The 14105-nt window shown below is 46.6% G+C and overlaps 1 protein-coding gene across 1 annotated transcript; it reads left to right on the top strand.

The window, feature by feature from the left end:
- Positions 1 to 4163: 4163 nt before the first annotated feature.
- Positions 4164 to 13412, top strand: LOC131186820 (V-set and immunoglobulin domain-containing protein 8-like). The gene is made up of 7 exons (XM_058160745.1): positions 4164 to 4228; positions 5132 to 5307; positions 6284 to 6629; positions 7620 to 7784; positions 9548 to 9664; positions 10425 to 10563; positions 12968 to 13412. Exons 1-7 carry the CDS (start codon positions 4177 to 4179, stop codon positions 13410 to 13412), a joined length of 1440 nt encoding a protein of 479 aa, XP_058016728.1. The 5' UTR covers positions 4164 to 4176.
- Positions 13413 to 14105: the final 693 nt, after the last annotated feature.

Below are 14105 nucleotides of genomic sequence, written 5' to 3'. Positions count from 1 at the left end.
GAAGCCGAATTTGAGTCCTCAGCCGGGCTAGAAGCGAGATCAAGTTGGGACAGGAAAATCTGGCAGCGCCACCAACTTTTCGTCAACATCTGCCAAATCACTTCCTTCTGGCAGGACGCATCGCTGTGTAATATACTTTCGTCGCATGTGACTCCGTTGCATACGGCCAGCCAGGAAGGAGAAAAATCAACGAATGCAAGAAACAGGATCCAGTAAAAACGGTTTGCACTCGGAGAAAATGGTTTGTGGAACTCCCATGGCCTGGTGCAGTCTACCTTAGCTGCAAAAAAAAAAAAAAAAGGGCACGTATGAGGAAAGGAACGCTGGATCTTGGAAGAGGGGGAAGGAGGGATTAACCTCCCTTTCAAAACATCACCTGCTTCTTTCATATAGTAAGAAGCTTCTCTTCATCCATCTCTTTCACTCAAGTGTACTGTACACACGTTCACACATCTGAAAAACAGGCAGGCATTGAATAAAATAAACATGCTAGCTGGGGGAGTTGAAGCCCACTCCTCTTAAAGTATGCTGGCTGGGGAATTCTGGGAGTTGAAGTCCACCCATCTTAGAGCAGGCTGGATGGGGAATTCTGGGAGTTGAAGTCCACCTATCTTAAAGTAGGCTGGATGGGGGATTCTGGGAGTTGAAGTCCACCTATCTTAAAGCAGGCTGGCTGGGGGATTCTGGGAGTTGAAGTCCACCTATCTTAAAGCAGGCTGGCTGGGGGATTCTGGGAGTTGAAGTCCACCCGTCTTAAAGCAGGCTGGCTGGGGGATTCTGGGAGTTGAAGTCCACCCGTCTTAAAGCAGGCTGGCTGGGGGATTCTGGGAGTTGAAGTCCACCCATCTTAAAGTAGGCTGGCTGGGGCATTCTGGGAGTTGAAGTCCACCCATCTTAAAGCAGGCTGGCTGGGGAATTCTGGGAGTTGAAGTCCACCCGTCTTAAAGTAGGCTGGCTGGGGCATTCTGGGAATTGAAGTCCACCCGTCTTAAAGTAGGCTGGCTGGGGAATTCTGGGAGTTGAAGTCCACCCGTCTTGAAGCAACTATGCTAAATCAACAGACCATCATTCCCTGATCTTGAGGAATAAAGAATACAGCCATTCCGCTGCAGCCAGTTAAACAGCACGAACATTTAGGCTGTTTATTTTAACAAAAATAATCAAACGAAGATAATAACAGGTCAGGGTGAGCCAGAACCAACACCAAAGTGAATATAACAACTAACCCAAATTGAAAGGGCCGTTGTGTTGATTTCTGAGTAGTGCATTTCATTCGCATCCTGTTTATATACAGGTAGTCATCGACTTACGGCCGTATCGGAAGCCGAAATTGCAGTCGTTAAGACGTGGCCGTTGTTAAGCGGGTCAGCACGTCACTGCCCCCGAGCTTACAACCTTTTCCTGCAGCGGTCATTAAATGAATCCCCCCATTCTGGAAACCCCTTGTTTTCTTTAACCGGCGTTTTTTTGGGTTTTTTTGCTGGAAACAAGACGTAAATGCGGAAAACACACACACAAACCCATCCAAAATCTCAATCGGGTGACTGCAGGATGTTGCAAACGGTCATAAACGCGGGTCAGAGCGTGGCCGTTGAGCAGGATTTTCCGCGGGGCTGTCGTGAAAGTCATTTGGGAAAAGGCAGCGACCGACATCTTTGCATTTTTGTTGTTATTATTGTTATTATTTTGCTGCCCATTTTTTTGCCAAGAGATGCCAAAATTTGAGGAGGAAGCAAATGGTTCGCCGGGGGAAAAACAGTTTCCTTTTCTACGGATTCCTCACCCATCCCCGCCCCTCCCGCACAGCCATCTCCTCGGGCAGCACCCAAGCCGGGTTGTTACAAGCCGGGAATTAATTGCGGGTTTTAGGACCAATGGCAGGGATCATATCCTGCCCGCTGCAGACACCACGACACTCATCGCCTCTCCCTGGCGAGGCCGGAATGAGACTCTGGAAAGGCTGGAAGGTCACACAGCCAGCTGTCAGTAGGTGCCAGCTCACCTCTTTCCTTTTCTGCTTCCTCTTCTCCTTCCCCATCCCCCTTTCCCACATTCTCCTCTTCGTCTGCTTCTGTTTTCCCTTTTTAGTTCTCTTTTTGTCGTTCTTCAGCTCTCTCTTCCCTTTCTTCTTCTCCTTCCTTCCCTCCCTTTCTCTTGACTTTGTTTTTCCCTCTCTTTTCCTCCTTCTTGTCTTTCTTCCTTCCTTCCATCCAACCTTTTCTTCTTCCTCTTTTCCTTCCTTTCTTCTCTTTCTCTTGACCTCTTGACTTTCTTTTTGTCATTCGTCATCTCTCTCTTCCCTTTTTTCTTTTCCTCCCTCCCTCCCTCAGTCCACCCCTTCCTTCCTTCCTTCCTTCCTTTACTGCCTGCCTTCCTTCCCTCCTTCCTTCCATTTCTCTCCTTCCTTCCTTCGTTCCTTCTCTTTCTTCTTCCTTCCCTTTCTCTCCTTCCTTCCTTCCTTCCCTTTCTTTCATTCCTTCCTTCTCTTTCTCTCCTTCCTTTCCTTTCCTTTCCCTCCCTCCCTTCTTCCTTCCCTCCTTCCTTCCCTCCTTCTTTCCATTTCTCTCCTTCCTTCCTTCCTTCCTTCCTTCCTTCCTTCCTTCCTTCCTTCCTTCTCTTTGTCTCATTCCTCCCTTCCCTCTTTCCTTTCCTTCCCTTTCTTTCATTCCTTCCTTCCTCTTCCCCTTCTCACTCACCCTTCTCCTCTCCTCCTCCCTCTTCGTCTCCATCCTCCTTTTCCTTCCTCCTCTTCTCCCTTCCCCCTCCCTTCCTCGTCTTCCTCCTCCTCAAGTTCACGTCATCTTAGCTGGGGTCTTCCTTTTATCTATACACATCATCCCAGCGAGGTAGGCTAGGCAGAGAGAGGGAAACAGGCCTGACCGCTGAGCTTTCATAACTGAGGGGAGACTACAATCTCCCTGGCCTATGGCTGCCCTCTTGGCCAGCACCCCACATACTCACTGCTCCCCCTGCCTCTATTTGCAGGTAATGCCTCTCACTGCAAGTGCCCAGCTACCCCCCCCCACTTCCCCCCCCCCACTTCCCCCCCCCCCACAAAGGGGTTGCCTAGAAGTAGTTTTGCTTGGGGGACCTAGAAGGAACGAGGTTGGCTGGGCATGAGGGGGACTGTAGTCCTCTAAGTTGGGTTAAGTGGAGAGAAGGAGCAGGGGAGACAGGATAGCAGCCTTCCGATATTTGAGGGGCTGCCACAGAGAGGAGGAAGGGGGTCAAGCTATTTTCCAAAGCCCCCGAAGGCCAGACAAGGAATAATGGATGGAAACTGATCAAGGACAGATTCAACCTAGAAATGAGGAGAAATTTTCTGACAGCGAGAACAATCAACTGATGGAACAGAAGTTGCCTTCGAAAGTTGTGGGAGCTTCATCCCTGGAAGCTTTCAAGCTTTCAAGAAGAGACTGGACTGCCACGGGTCAGAAATGGTATAGGGTTTCCTGCTTGGGCAGGGGGTTGGACTAGATGACCCTACAAGGTCCCTTCCAACTCTTCGATTCTGTTATTTCATCACTGGAGGCTTTCAAGAAGAGACTGGACTGCATTTCTGTCAGAAATGGTGTAGGGTCACCTGCTTAGATGGGGGGTTGGACTAGATGACCTACAAGGTCCCTTCCAACTCTGTTTTAATTCTTATTATTCTGTTATTCAGAAATTGTGGAAGTTTCATCCCTTCAAGAAGAGACTGGACTGCCCTCTGTCAGGAATGGTGGGGGGTTGGACTCGATGACCTACGATGTCCCTTCCAACTCTGTTCATCTATTATCTGTGAAGTCCAGGAAGCGGGGAAGGAGCCTTCTCCTTCCAGAGGTTTCATCCTCGTGTCTGTTGACTGGGGATGGGCTGGATGACCTCTGAGGTTTCCCTTCTCTTCTTTGGGATCAAAAGCAAAGCTGAAATGAAGAACAGGCGTCAGTCACGGGTCCCCTCTCCTCAGCCCCGGCTGAGTAAGAACGTGAGTGGAAGGGCGAGCGGGGCGGCGGCTGTGCCAATTCACCCTGGAGGAGTGGCGTGGCAGCTCCTCAATTCACCCCAAAGGCATCCAAAGGGGCAGGGAGAGGCCAGGCCCGCGGCATGAAAAGCTCGGCTGCCCCAGCTTCTCCCCAGTCTGCGACAAAGACGTGCTCTCTGTCTCTCTCAAGTCTGCCAAGTCCAGTGTGGAGCATGACTGGAATTCAAGCCCTGAGGATCTTCTTCCTTCTCTGCCTGGCACCGGGTAAGGCTGGCATCATCGGTTCTTGGCAAACTGCGAAAGGCATCCCCATCCCAGATGGCTTTTCCCTGGCTGGGGAGAAGTTTGGAGAAGCCGGCGGTTGGGAAACGGGGGGGTGGGGGTGGCGGGGGGTTTGCTTCTGAACCGGAGCACACTTTGGAAAGCAGCAGGCAGTCAAGTTTCTAGTTCTCTTTGTGCTTGTTTTTTTTTGAGATGAAATTTTGTAAAGGCGAGAGAGAGAAATTTGAAGCAAAACTAATTACTAAGGTAGGAAAGAGAGGAAAGGGAAGAAAGAAAGAAAGAAAGAAAGAAAGAAAGACAGAAAGAAAGAAAGAAAGAAAAATGAGAAAGAAAAAGAAAGAAGAAAAAAGGGAAAGCAAAGATAAAAGTGAGGAGAAAAAGTAAGAAAGAAAGACGGAAGACAGAAAGAAAAATGAAAGAAAGAAAGAAAGGCAGAAAGAGGCAGAAAGAAGGAATGAAAGAAGGTTGGAAGGAAAAAAAGAAAGAAGAAAGAAAGAAAGAAATGAGAAAGAAAAAGAAAGACAGACAGACAGACAGAAGAAAGAAGGAAGGCAAAGAAAAATCAAAGTAAAAAAGAAAAGGAAGGAAGAAAGAAAGACAAGAAAGAAAGAGGCAAAAAGAAGGAAGGAAAGAAGGATGGAAGGAAAAAAGAAAGAAAGAAAGAAAGAAAGAAAGAAAAAGAAAGACAGAAAGAAAAAGAAAGAGAAAAGCAAAAGAACGATGGAAAAGAAAGGAAAGGAAAGGAAAGGAGCTTTCTGGGTGTAAGCATTCAACTTTCTGCTGGAATATTTTTGGGAAAATCCTCTAAATTATTTTGTGCAGTAAGTCGCTCTCCGGTGCTGTACAAGCAAGTTAAGATACATCTCTCTTTGTTTTGACAACCAGCTCTTTCCCCTGCCGTGAAGATCAACGCCAAAGGCCGAGAGATCATCTATCTGGCCAAGGGGGAGTCGGTGAAGTTGGGGTGTCCGTTTGAGCTGGAACCCCAAGATGATGGCCCCAATGACTTGGACATTGAGTGGACACAGATGAATGCTGATCCCACCAATTTGGACAATGTGGTGAGTTTGTTGAGGTTATCCAGATTCAACATTTATTCCAATGTTTCTTAACTTTAACAACTTTAACGTGGGTGGACTTCAACTCCCAGAATCCCCCAGCCAGCATGCTTTAAGACGGGTGGACTTCAACTCCCAGAATCCCCCAGCCAGCATGCTTTAAGACGGGTGGACTTCAACTCCCAGAATCCCCCAGCCAGCATGCTTTAAGACGGGTGGACTTCAACTCCCAGAATCCCCCAGCCAGCATGCTTTAAGATGGGTGGACTTCAACTCCCAGAATCCCCCAGCCAGCATGCTTTAAGATGGGTGGACTTCAACTCCCAGAATCCCCCACCCATCTTGAAGTTGTCAAGCTCGTTTTTTTAATGGGTGTTGTTGTTTTTTTGGCTGGAAACAAGACGTAAATGCTGAAAACACAGACACATGCACACGCACACGAAAACCCATCCAAAATCTCAATCAGATTATTATTATTATTATTATTATTTATTAAATTTGTATACCGCCCTTCTCCCGAAGGACTCAGGGCGGTTCACAGCCAATAAAATATGAAATACATATAACACAGATTAAAAACAGTGTAAAAAACTAATTCAATATATGGCCTAAAATTTAAATTTAAATACAATGAAATTGTATTTAATTGATGACTGCAGGATGTTGCAAATGGTCATAAATGCGGGTCAGAGCGTGGCCGTTGAGCAGGAATAACTAAAATAAGCAAACTTGATCTCTGCAATTTTGGAATGTAGGACCGGAGTGCCACGATAATTCTTTATTTCTGCAGTTTTGGGGATCGGAGAATGTTAGCACGATATTTGTAGACTTGCAAAAGTGAGAGGATATATGACAGGCGGTCCGATTTCCAGATCAAAATGGAGAGACTGAATTCGGTCGGCCTGCAAAAAAACACAGCCGACAGATCCCATTTTCTCCTTAAGCCAATCAGAAACCTCTCTCTCTCTTTTTGATTCAGCAGTGTTGTTCTCTGCTTCCTGCCCATCAGATCTTGAGCTATCAAGGCCAACAAGTGATCCACCCTGGATACCCATATTTGCACCCCAGGGGAGGGTCAGGAAACCAAGATGCCGGCCGTTTCAGCAACCCGGGATTTCAGCAAAGCGAAGGCGGTCAGCGGTTTGGGTCGGTCAACGATTGCTGCAACGGCTTACAACAGCGGGTCAACTTCGCGGTCCCGGATCCAAGCAAGTACGACGCGTCCATCAATCTCCAAAATGTTCAGATTTCCGACTCAGCCACCTACGAGTGCAAAGTGAAGAAGACTTCGGTGGCCAGTCGTAAAGTGACCGTCATGGTGCTCGGTGAGTCAGTGTGAACACTGGAGAGGAGCAGAGCTCAGGCCCTTTACACAATAGCAACAGCACTTATATACCGCTTTACAGTGCTTTATAGATCTCTGTAAGCGGTTTACAGAGTCGGCCTCTTGGCCCCCCCCAAGAATCTGGGTCCTCGTTTTACCCACCTGGAAGGACGGAAGGCTGAGTCAACCTTAAGCTGGTCAGGATCGAATTGCTGGCAGTGGGCAGAGTTAGTCTGCAATACTGCATTGTATCCACTGGGAGGGGAAGGAAGGAAGGAAGGAAGGAAGGAAGGAAGGAAGGAAGGAAGGAGGAATGACTAGCAATAGCACTTAGACTTATATACCGCTTTCCAGCCCTCTCTAAGTGGTTTATAGAGTCAGCCTCTTGCCCCCAACAATCTGGGTCCTCAATTTACCCACCTCGGAAGGACGGAAGGCTGAGTCAACCTGGAGCCTGGTGAGATTCGATCTGCCAAATTACAGGCAGCCGGCAGTCAGCAGAAGTAGCCTGCAATACTGCACTCTAACCACTGCGCCACCGTGGCTCATACGATTACAGGTCATCCTCGACGTACAACCACAATGGAGCCCCAACATTTCTGTTATTAAGCGAGAAATTTGTTCAGTGAGTTTTGCCCCGTTCTGCAACTTTTCTTGCCGCAGTCGTTAAGTGAATCACTGCGCTGGTTAAATTAGTTAACACGGTTGTTACGTGAACCTATTTCCAGTGCTGTTGTGACTTTGAATGGTCACTAAACGAACTGTTGTAGGTTGAGAACTACCTGTAACGCATATAAAAGGAGGCTCAGAAGGGACCCTCCCTAGTTTCTCAGGCTGTTAAAGGAGACGGCAGAAGAATTGTACTTTCAGACTTGTAGCTTCGCCACAAACTAGAATTAGCTCAAGTCCAGTTGTGATTCCTGCCTGGTTTATCCGGTGAAGCTGACAATACTTTTGGCTAAGTGACGCCCCGTTTTCGTCCTTCTTCCAGAGAAACCCTCGATGCCACATTGCTCCATCTCAGGCAAGGTTTTCCTCGGCAACGAAATCACCCTCCGCTGTGGCTCCCAAACCGGTAGCCCTCTCCTCATGTACCGCTGGACCAAAATGGCAGATTACCCCATCGAGAGTGGGCTGCCCCCGAATACCATGGCAGGTAAGAAAAACCGCGCGGGAGTGTCCCAAAAGTTTTATTTATTTATTTATTTTATTTATTTTATTTTGTCAAGTACATATTAGATCAGTGGTTCTCAACCTTTATAGTGCTGCGACCCCTTTAATACAATTCCCCACGATGTGGCGACCCCAACCGATCTCAGCGCCCCTCAGCAGCCGCAGAAGGGGCGAAAAAGCGACAAACTGTTTTTTTGAATTTATCGCGCCTGAAGCCGTATTGGCTAGCGATCTGAACTGCTTGCGATTGCCTTGAGGACGGAGGCATTAAAGCGGAGACTCCTCCCCTATTAAGTTTATGGCGCCTGAAGCCAGATTAGGCTAGCGATTGGGAGTGATTGCAGCTGGCTTGAGAGGGAGACATCAGAGCAAAGATTTCTCTCTTTTTTAATTCATCGCGCCTGAAGCCGAATTCGGCTAGTGATTTGAAGAGCCTGCAGCTGGTTTGTGGAGTCAACCATTGGAGTGCAATTCTCCGACTCGCAAGTATACTTCCCATATTTCCGATGGTCTTAGGCGACCCCTGGCAAATCGTCATTCGACCCCCAACAGGGTCGCGACCCACAGGTTGAGAACCGCTGTATTAGATAATATATATAAGCACGAATTTATGAATACATAAAGTGAATACAATTAAAGGGAACATTAGGACAGGGACGGTAGGCACGCAAGTGCGCTTATGCACGCCCCTTTACAGACCTCTTAGGAATGGGGTGAGGTACATAAACAGATGATTGATAGATAGATAATGATAGACGATAGATAGACATGTTAGATAGGTGATAGAAAGATAGATAGATAGATAAATAAATAGATAGATAGATAAATAGATAAAGTTTTCTTTTCCAAAAACACCACACTACTAACCAGAGCATATAAAACATTTGCTAGACCAATTCTAGAATACAGCTCACCAGTTTGGAACCGTCACCACATCTCTGTCATCAATACAATTGAACGTGTCCAGAAATATTTTACAAGAAGAGTTCTCCATTCCTCTGAAAACAATAAAATACCCTATCCCACCAGACTTGAAATCCTAGGCTTAGAAAACTTGGAACTCCGTCGTCTTCGACAAGACCTAAGCTTAACTCACAGAATCATCTATTGTAATGTCCTTCCTGTTAAAGACTACTTCAGCTTTAATTGCAATAATACTAGAGCAACTAATAGATTTAAACTTAATGTCAACCACTTTAATCTAGATTGCCGAAAATACGACTTCTGTAACAGAATCATCAGTGCTTGGAATACTTTACCTGACTCTGTGGTCTCTTCCCATAATCCTAAAAGTTTTATCCAAAAACTTTCTACTATTGACCTCACCCCATTCCTAAGAGGACCATACAGGGCGTGCATAAGCGCACAAACGTGCCTACCGTTCCTGTCCTATTGTTTTTCTTTTCTTCTTCCTATATATATGCCTATACCTCCTTATATTTACTCATATATGTGTTTATTTACTATATAATCTTTTTGTATGATACCTACATATATTGTTGTGACAAATAAAATAAATAGATAGATAGATAGATAGATAGATAGATAGATAGATAGATAGATAGATAGATGGATGGATATGGATGGGTGGATGAACGGATGGATAGAGAGATAAAACAAAGAAACAGATATCCCCTCCTTTCATAGATGGAAGGATAGATGGGTAGAGGAATAGACGGGGACAGATAGACAGACAGACAGACAAACATACTCTTACACCTTTCTTGGCCTTTCTCTCCTCCGAAGGTTCCAGTCCTGGGGATTTAGTCATTCACCAAGTATCACCTAACCACCTTGGAGTTTACCAGTGCATCGTCTCCAACAGAGTTGGGTCAGCTCGGTGCACGTTGGAGGTCTCTCATGGTAAGTGAAAAGCCATTTGCTATCTATTTCTCAAGCCCCAGGCTTGAGGGAGGACGGAAGGAAGGAAGGAAAAAAAAAGAAGGAAAAGAGAAAAGGAGGAAAGGAAGGAGAGAGGTGGAGGGAGGAGGGAGGGGAGGGAGGGAGGAAGGAAGAAGAAAAGAAAAGAGAGGCAAGGAAAAGTGAAATGGAAGGAAGGAAAGAAAAAGAGAAGGAAAAGAGAAAAGGAAGGAAAGAAGGAAGGAAGGAGAGACGTGAGAGAGGGAGAGAGGGGAGGAAGAAAGGAAGGCAGGAAGGAGTGGAAGTCTTCAGGCAGGAGGAAAACCAGATCACATTCTCTAGAAAGACATCCCGATCACAGCTAAACCAGGAAATGTAGCCAGCCATCTTTCAAAAGGGTCTGTGATCAAGAAGATCCTTGATCCTTTTGATTTTAATGGAAGAAGTCAGGTTATGTGAGAGAGAAGGATTATAACTGTGTTAGATTTTAAAAATTTAATGTATGACTGTTTGTTTATTGAACTATACCTTGTGTTTGCTCCGGGAAGTCGGGGGGGGGGGAGGGGGGTTTTGGAGGGAGGGGGGAAGGTGGGGGAGGGGGGAGGGGAAAAATTTAATTGTTGTTGTAAAACTTTTTCAATAAAAAAAAGAAGAAGAAGATCCTTGGCACAAGATCCAGGCCCTTCCAGCCAAATGGCATCTCCCTTCAGTATCCTCAGCATCCTCTCTCTTCCTCCTCCTCCTCCTTCTCCTCCTCCTCCAGATTCTCCCCTTCTGACCATCATCGTGGGAGCCGTCTTGGGCTCCCTGCTTTTCCTGGTGCTCCTCATCTGTCTCATCGTCTGTCTTGTCCGCTGTTGCAAGAAGAAGAAGGGCAGCCAGAAGGAATCCAACCAGATCAGGTGAGGTGGGGGGGGGAGGCCAGGGAGGGAGGGAGGGAGGGAGGGGTTTGGGGACGGGAGATACAGGTACAGAGTTCATCCCGGCCATTTGTCCTGGGACCAGTTTTGAGCATCTCAATGTTCCTGAACATTGAGGGATCTGAAAATATTTACAGATCCCTCACATCCAGGACCTAAACTGTTTCAACTCCTACCCTCAAAACGACGCTATAGAGCACTGCACACCAGAACAACTAGACACAAGAACAGTTTTTTTTCCAAATGCCATCACTTTGCTAAACAAATAATTCCCTCAACACTGTCAAACTATTTACTAAATCTGCACTATTAATCTTCTCATCGTTCCGATCACCCATCTCCTCCCACTTATGACTGTATGACTGTAACTTTGTTGCTGGCAATCCTTATGATTTATATTGATATATTGACCATCATTTGTGCTGTAAATGAACGTATCATTTCTTTTATGTACACTGAGAGCCTATGCACCAAAGACAAATTCCTTGTGTGTCCAATCACACTTGGCCAATAAAAAATTCTATTCTATTCTATTCTATTCTCAGAGCCCTGGGAGACTAAATGAATGAGGCGGCCATCATGGTGCCATTAGTCCAGGGGTCTGCAAACTTGGCTCTTTTAAGACTTGTGGACTTCAACTCCCAGAGTTCCTTAGCCAGCTTTGCTGGGACTTGGAAGTCCAGAAGTCTTAAAAGAGCCAAGTTTGCAGACCCCTGTATTAGTCCATCCAGAACTTTGGAGTGACTTGTAGCATCTCCTCTTGAGAATCTTTGATTTATTTTCTAAAATGAATGAATGCTGCTTTGGTCTCGAAATTCTGGTCTCTGCTGGGTTGCAACTTCTTCCAAGGGTTCAGAACTAACTTTTCTTCCTTCCTTCCTTCCTTCCTTCCTTCCTTCCTTCCTTCCTTCCTTCCTTCCTTCCTTCCTTCCTTCCTTCCTTCCTTTCTCCTGTCCTTTCCCTTCCCTTCACAAAATTCCTTCCTTCTCTTCTTCTTCTCTTTTCCTTCTTTCCCTCCTTCCTTCCTGCCTTCCTTCTCTCTTTTCTTTCACATACAAATTTCCTTCCTTCCTTCTTCCCTCTCCCCTCCTTCCTTTCCCGTCACAAAATTCCTTTCTTCTTTCCTTCTTTTCTTCTTCTTTCCCTTCTTCTCTTTCGCACAGAAATTTTCCTCTTCCTTCGTGCCTCTCCCCTCCTCTCCTTTCCCTTCACAAAATTCCTTTTTCCTTCTTTTCTTCTCCTTTCCTTCTTTCCCTTCTTCTTTCATGCAGAAATTTTCCTCTTCCTCCCTTCATGCCTCCTTTCTGTTTTCTTTCACAAACAAATTTCCTCCTCCTCCTCCTCCCTCCTTCCTTCCTTTTTTACTCTAACATTTCTTCCATTCCTTTGTCAAATGTGGAATACCAACAGAACCTAGGCAGCCATATCTGCAGGAGGCGTCAATTTAAATCCTTGCACTGAGCAGAGGTCAGACTGGATGGCCTCAAGGGTTCCTGATGGCTTCCAACTCCAGGGTTCTAAGAGTGCCCAAAAATGTCTTTTAAGGCTACCCTTTGCACCACTTCTCTCGCTCTCTCGGCTGGGCTTCCTTGGAAACAGATCCTAAAATTGCACAGACAATAGAATAGAATAACAGAGTTGGAAGGGACCTTGGAGGTCTTCTAGTCCAACCCCCTGCTTAGGCAGGAAACCCTACACACCATCTTACAGAAAGTAAAATTTTCGCTTCCTCTCCCTCCTTCCTTCCTTCACAAAATTCCTTTCTTCTTTCCTTCTTTTCTTCTTCTTTCCCTTCTTCTCTTTCGCACAGAAATTTTCCTCTTCCTTCGTGCCTCTCCCCTCCTCTCCTTTCCCTTCACAAAATTCCTTTTTCCTTCTTTTCTTCTCCTTTCCTTCTTTCCCTTCTTCTTTCATGCAGAAATTTTCCTCTTCCTTCCTTCAGGCCTCCCTTCTGTTTTCTTTCACAAACAAATTTCCTCCCTCCCTCCCTCCCTCCCTTCCTTCCTTTTTTACTCTAACATTTCTTCCATTCCTTTGTCAAATGTGGAATACCAACAGAACCTAGGCAGCCATATCTGCAGGAGGCGTCAATTTAAATCCTTGCACTGAGCAGAGGTCAGACTGGATGGCCTCAAGGGTTCCTGATGGCTTCCAACTCCAGGGTTCTAAGAGTGCCCAAAAATGTCTTTTAAGGCTACCCTTTGCACCACTTCTCTCGCTCTCTCGGCTGGGCTTCCTTGGAAACAGATCCTAAAATTGCACAGACAATAGAATAGAATAACAGAGTTGGAAGGGACCTTGGAGGTCTTCTAGTCCAACCCCCTGCTTAGGCAGGAAACCCTACACACCATCTTACAGAAAGTAAAATTTTCGCTTCCTCTCCCAGAGTAGACACCGCTGCCCCCAGGCCCAGACGGGAGAGCCGTAACAGCAGCTTACGATCCGTCTTGGGCTACATCCCTCAAAATATCAGCTTCATGCAACGTCGGAAATACGAGTCCCCCCGGGAACAAGAAGGGGTCGAGATGGTCTCTGCGAATCAAGACCCAGAGCCGAGTTCGAATTCCTGCACCTCGCCCCCATCCTGCGGCCATCCTTCCGTGGTCACCACCAAGGCCCGCGTTCACTACGACCTCAGCGGACCTTCCTACAGCCACGGGAAATCTGCCGCCTCGGCGTCTTCTAACCTTCCATCGTGCCACGAGAGTCCGAATTCAGATTCTCCCATTTGCGACCGGGACGCAACTCACGGAAAACGGAGCCACCCGGGACAATTTGGGGGCGTTCCCGTAATGATGCAGGCGAAAACCCGCGAAGGACTCGTCATCTAAGCCCCCTGCTCTTGATTTCCGCCCCCCGCCCCGAACCTTTGCAAACGGTGGGGTCACAGTTCCAAAATGCCAGGGAATAGGATCTAATCTTGCAGCCTATTATTATTATTATTATTATTGAAAAATGCAATAATTCTGTTTTCCAACCAACTGCTTGGAGTCTACAATTCCACACAGACATGGTGCTATATATCAGCAGGAGCTGAATGGAGCCGTATCCAAACATCAAATTTTCAAAAGATGGGACGCCATTCTTGTAATTTATTATATGTTTTATTTTTATTTTTGTTATGCTTTTGGTTTTTATTCTCCCCTTTTATTCTCTTTTATTTGAACGGGCCCTGCCACTTTTTAAAGGAGAATGCAAAGCAGGAGTCAAATGCTCCCGGTTAGGACCGGTTCGGCTGAGCCGGTAGCGGTGACGGTCGGTGGTTCGGAGAACCGGTAGCAATGGCGGCTCGAGGCTCCGCCCACCCGCCCGGTTGTTGATACTTCCCAAGTATCAACAACCGGGTGGGCGGAGCCTCGAGCCGCCATCGCTACCGGTTCTCCGAACCACCGACCGTCACCGCTACCGGCTCAGCCGAACCGGTCTGAACCGGGAGCATTTTTTTACCCTTTGTGCATGAGTACAAGGGTTTGCACTTCCGAACCGGAAAGTAAGTAGATTTCACCCCTGATGCAAACCGAATC

Source organism: Ahaetulla prasina, chromosome 17 (genome assembly GCF_028640845.1).
Source record: "Ahaetulla prasina isolate Xishuangbanna chromosome 17, ASM2864084v1, whole genome shotgun sequence".
Taxonomy (NCBI): Eukaryota; Metazoa; Chordata; class Lepidosauria; order Squamata; family Colubridae; genus Ahaetulla; species Ahaetulla prasina.
This window is presented reverse-complemented; position numbering and strand designations above follow the sequence as displayed.

Excerpts from the sequence above, each read along its gene's own strand:
- LOC131186820 (XM_058160745.1), top strand. The coding sequence starts at position 4,177 with ATGACTGGAATTCAAGCCCTGAGGATCTTCTTCCTTCTCTGCCTGGCA. Across the intron at positions 9,665-10,424 it reads CACGTTGGAGGTCTCTCATG|ATTCTCCCCTTCTGACCATC; the intron begins GTAAGTGAAAAG and ends CTCCTCCTCCAG. Across the intron at positions 10,564-12,967 it reads AAGGAATCCAACCAGATCAG|AGTAGACACCGCTGCCCCCA; the intron begins GTGAGGTGGGGG and ends TTCCTCTCCCAG.